At 32.5% G+C, this 4,713-nt stretch overlaps 1 protein-coding gene across 1 annotated transcript; it reads left to right on the forward strand.

Moving 5' to 3' along the window:
- The first annotated feature begins 228 nt into the window (after nucleotides 1-228).
- Nucleotides 229-3,002, forward strand: LOC110732554. Its single transcript, XM_021912508.1, has 4 exons — nucleotides 229-462; nucleotides 597-797; nucleotides 1,464-1,679; nucleotides 2,194-3,002. The coding sequence occupies exons 1-4, from the start codon at nucleotides 460-462 to the stop codon at nucleotides 2,497-2,499; spliced, it is 726 nt and encodes a 241-aa protein (XP_021768200.1). The 5' UTR covers nucleotides 229-459; the 3' UTR covers nucleotides 2,500-3,002.
- Nucleotides 3,003-4,713: the final 1,711 nt, after the last annotated feature.

Raw genomic sequence — 4,713 nt, forward strand, 5'->3', positions numbered from 1 at the left:
GGTCGGTTCTTCTCATGACTTCCTTGCACAAAACGTATCTTCATTATTTTTTTTTCTTTCCTTTTAAAATTTCATCCTTTTTTTTTTATTTATTTTTCCAAAAAAACAAAATATTAAAATTAATTAATAAAATATTTAGGTTTGGTTCCGAAGCTTAGGGTTTAAAGAAAGGATAAGCACGACTCTTCTTCTCTCTGCTTTTATATAAAAACTTGATCCTACGCCATCTACCACCTTCTCCTTCTTTCATTATAATTAAAACCCTCTTCTCATTTTCTTTGCCTCCACTCTCTCTTTAACTCTTTCACTTCATTTCTCTCTCTAAAAAAAAAAACTCTCATTTTCTCTCTCCTAAACAAGAATTACAGAGTACTCTGTTTTTTTCCCCTGTTTTTCAAGCTGGCGATCGTTAATCAAGAATCTGCTGTTCGTGAGATTAAACCCAAGAATCGTAGAATCATGGTACATTTTTGTCCATTTTAATAATACCCTTTTGCGCAATTTCATTTTTATTCATCAATTTCATTATAAATGTAGGTTTTTTCTTTAATTTTTTTCGCTCATTTTTGTTTTTTGTATTGAAATTGTGAAAACAGGGTGCTGGGGGTCCAGAAGATGAAGATTTTACTCGATGGCCGCCATGGTTGAAACCTTTACTTCGTGAGAAGTTCTTTGTTCAATGCCAATTTCACGCTGATTCTCACAAAAGTGAATGTAATATGTATTGTTTGGACTGTATGAATGGCGCTCTCTGTTCACTCTGTCTCTCTCATCACCACGACCACCGTGCTATTCAGGTATAATTTATTCATTAAATTAACATTTAAAATTCCTAATCTCAGTTTTATCAATTGGGTTTTTCTGGGTTTTCATTAAAATGTTGTAAATAAATGGTGTTTTAAAATTTTAACGTATTTGGTGTTACATTTTGCAATTTGGGGTTTCCCTGTTTTATACTCAATTGAAGAAAAAAAAATGTAATTTCTTTAAAATTTTGAGTTCTGATTTCTGGGTTTTTGTGGATTGTCCATTATCAAAAATGGGTATCTGATAATTCCTCTGCAAATTAATAAAAAAAAAAAAAAATCCCTAATTTTCAACTGGGTTTTTTTCTGGAACATTGCATTTCGTGTGATAGTTTCAACAATTGTAACATTCTAAGGTATGACATTTAATAAATAAGACTAGTTCAATTTATTTCATCCAAATTTGTGCATTTTACTTTACCAAAAATAGGACTTTTTGGGTACAAACATTAAACTTTTCTCACATTTTAATCAAAGTAACTTTCTTGCTCTCCAAGCATTTACTCTGCAAATTTTCGTCAGTTTTTCTTGCTTACCCTCAACAAATAATGTTGACTTGTACTACTGTGGTTGGCTGCTCTGCCACCAAATATTCTCTCTCCTCTATAATTTATTTTTCTTAATTTAATTATTTATTTTTTTTAATTAATTTTACAGATTCGAAGGTCTTCATATCATGATGTGATTCGAGTGTCTGAAATTCAGAAAGTGTTGGATATAAGTGGAGTTCAGACGTACATTATCAACAGTGCTAGAGTTGTGTTCCTAAATGAAAGGCCACAACCTAGGCCTGGTAAAGGTGTCACCAACACATGCCAAGTTTGTGAACGCAGCCTTCTTGATTCCTTCCGTTTTTGCTCTCTTGGTTGTAAGGTAATTTTTATTATTCACATTGCTAATTACTCGTATTAATTAATCGCATTCATGTACATTATCTGTGCAATGCCGAAATTGAATTATTAGTTGTTGAATTGGATTAAAAACTCGTGTTATTGGTTTTTAAGGGTCCGAACCTAATTATGTACCTTGGTATGCCTACAATGGGTGTGGTTAATGAATGACTTTGGTATTGTATCATTGTGGATTTTATTGGTTTAATTAATTTTAAATGTTGACAATCTTTGTTGATTTGAAATGTGAACGGACTAAATCAATTTTGATACTCTAAAGCATTTTGAAATGGGGTTTCTTGGTTTTGATTTATTCAATAAAATTGATTGATTTTGCTACTTTTTATAATGGGTATTGTCTAGTCTTGATATGGAAAATGCACCAATATTGCATCATGAGATTTGATTTCTTTGCTTGTATAAATTTTAGTTTTAATTTTTATAATTTGATAAAAGCAATGGTTTTGATTGTGGATTTTTTTTTTTATTGTCAACAGATTGTGGGAACTTCAAAGAATTTCCAGAAGAATAAGAAAATCAAACGGGCAATGGGGTCAGATTCTGAGGACTCGTGTAGCACGACGAGCACGACCACGAGCCACCACCACTCCCCCCGCCGTGGTAGAAATGAGATGATGATGGACAGCCACAACAACTACAACAACTACAACAACAACAACAAAGTGGTGCAAAGTTTTAGTCCATCAACACCACCTCCAACAGCAGCTAGTTACAGGACAGCCAAGCGAAGAAAGGGTATTCCACATAGAGCTCCTTTTGGTGGACTAATAATAGAATATTAAAACTAGCTTTTAAGTCCTTAGTCTCTAAGATAATTACTCTATATATCCCTTTTTTATACTTGAACTAGTTTTTCCATAGTGGTCCACATTCCTAACGCATTGTGCTTTTTAAAAGCCAGTGTTAGGTGATCTTATAAAATCACCCCCCTTCTCTATATGTATATATAACAATGATGCAATAGAAAGTTGGAAATATATGGATAGAAATGCAAATAAATAAGAAGGAAAAAAAAATAAAAAAATTAAGTACTTGTGTGTAAAGAAAATAGGTGCAAATGTGCAATGGTAATAAAAGTTGGGTAGAAAATTGTAAACTACTATATAGGTATTGCAAATTAGTATGCCTGTTTTATTTTTAGCTTATATGGTGGAAAGTTAGGAAGAAATGTACATATTTTTGTTGTTTTTGTCTTGAAAAAGATGGGAAATATGTACTTATCTATATGTTGCTTGTATATACATGGAATTATGGAAAATATTGAATTTCTCTCTTTATGTTTTGATTAGTCTTTTAGTGACTAATAATCCTTCCGTTTAGTAATAATAGTTAAACATTCGATTTTATATTTTTCGAACTTTGATAATAATATATTAATCACTTATTTGATGTAAATATCACCGTATGTGTCATAATGTGTACATCTTTCATATATTGGTGATCAAAGTTTGTGAAGTTGACTAATAGTCAATATTGGATTAGTTTAAAGCGAGATAATAAATATCTTGGAAATGGTACTCATTGTCCTATCCAAATAATGGTGGGGTCCATGGTGGCTGACTCGTGGAATGTGTGAAGGGGTACGTGGCAAGTGTTGATTGGGAAGATGGTAAAGTTAAGTGTGTCTTGATTCGTGGAATTCGGGAACTTAATTAAGGTCGACCGCCTTGAGCAGCCAATTAATAATAGTGGTAAATTTGGTATCTATATTATGGGCCGTTAATTGGGCTTTTTTCTTTTTACCATTCACACTGGGCCCACTCTTAAGATGTTTAATCGAGAAGGAATGCGATGGAGTACTTATCCTTCCAATTTCATTTATGGCTAGTGGGATTTTTTTTTTTTTTTTTTTTTTTGTACATGTTGCAACTTGCTATCCGTATTTCGTTAGTGCTAGTTAATTTCGTTACAAATCACTTTCCATTTTGCCAAATTACTATTGACAATGACATGTGGATGTACCAATCAATTGGTTGTTGGTGCAATGTTGATTGGGAGTTGGGACTGCATTTGATAGAGAGGACCCGTATTTGATTCCCCACAACAGCAATTGGGAGAGATTTGGAACCTAATCACCCAAAACTAATCCCCCGAATCAGAATCAGCCCAAAGGGTGAATCGGGTGGAACACCAAAAAAATAAAAAAATGTCAATGTACCAATTGGTATGTTTGTAATTCACTCGATCGATCTCTTGATTGGTTGTTGGTTAAATTATTTGGTTTATCCGTAGGTATGTGTTTGAATAATCTGAGAATAATTTAGAGGACACTTTAATGATTTTGCTCGTTTATTTCATTTTCACTACATAACCTAAGCATGTTTGACAAAGTTTTTACGGTTCACTTGATGATACTAAAGTGTGTCATGTTAAGTTGAATGTCTCATCTTAGCGTCAAAACTTGTATTTAATTGATTTCTTAGGAGAGTCGAGGATATTGAATTGCATACACAACTAGTACAAAATATTCACATTAAACATGTACAAAATATTTGGAAGATTTAGAAGAATCTTTGACTGATAACAATATTGACGTGGGCCGTCATGCTAAATTGCTATTTACCCATGGTAGTAAAATCACGACCGTGTGATAAGATCACCATTGACCTGAAATAGAAGTTGAAGGTCATACTTTGTTTGCACCCATCTAAATTTAGAAATTCAAAAGATATTTATTGCGCACATGAAGAAGGTGGTTGATGTTGTCAAAGGATTGTTTTGTTTTAGCATCTTCAATGCTTGTGATTCTTTGGATATGGTCGAAATTGGTAAGTTTGGCAAAACATTAGTTGATTTTAGTGGATTAAAGTTTGATTAAATCAAATCTCTAGTGCTTATTTTTGGTAATTTGTCTATTAGAAAAGAGGCGTGGAAATTTGAGATCAATTTTTAAGTTCTATTAGAGTTAAAATTTGAGTTTTTTTCATGACAAATGATTGTGAAATTGAAACTTAAAAGCAATTTTATCATATTATTGTCAATTGGACTTACTTGCC

The sequence above is a fragment of the Chenopodium quinoa genome, unplaced genomic scaffold, assembly GCF_001683475.1.
Source record: "Chenopodium quinoa cultivar QQ74 unplaced genomic scaffold, ASM168347v1, whole genome shotgun sequence".
In the NCBI taxonomy this organism is placed as follows: Eukaryota; Viridiplantae; Streptophyta; class Magnoliopsida; order Caryophyllales; family Amaranthaceae; genus Chenopodium; species Chenopodium quinoa.

Excerpts from the sequence above, each read along its gene's own strand:
- LOC110732554 (XM_021912508.1), top strand. Across the intron at positions 798-1,463 it reads ACGACCACCGTGCTATTCAG|ATTCGAAGGTCTTCATATCA; the intron begins GTATAATTTATT and ends TTAATTTTACAG. Across the intron at positions 1,680-2,193 it reads TTTGCTCTCTTGGTTGTAAG|ATTGTGGGAACTTCAAAGAA; the intron begins GTAATTTTTATT and ends TATTGTCAACAG.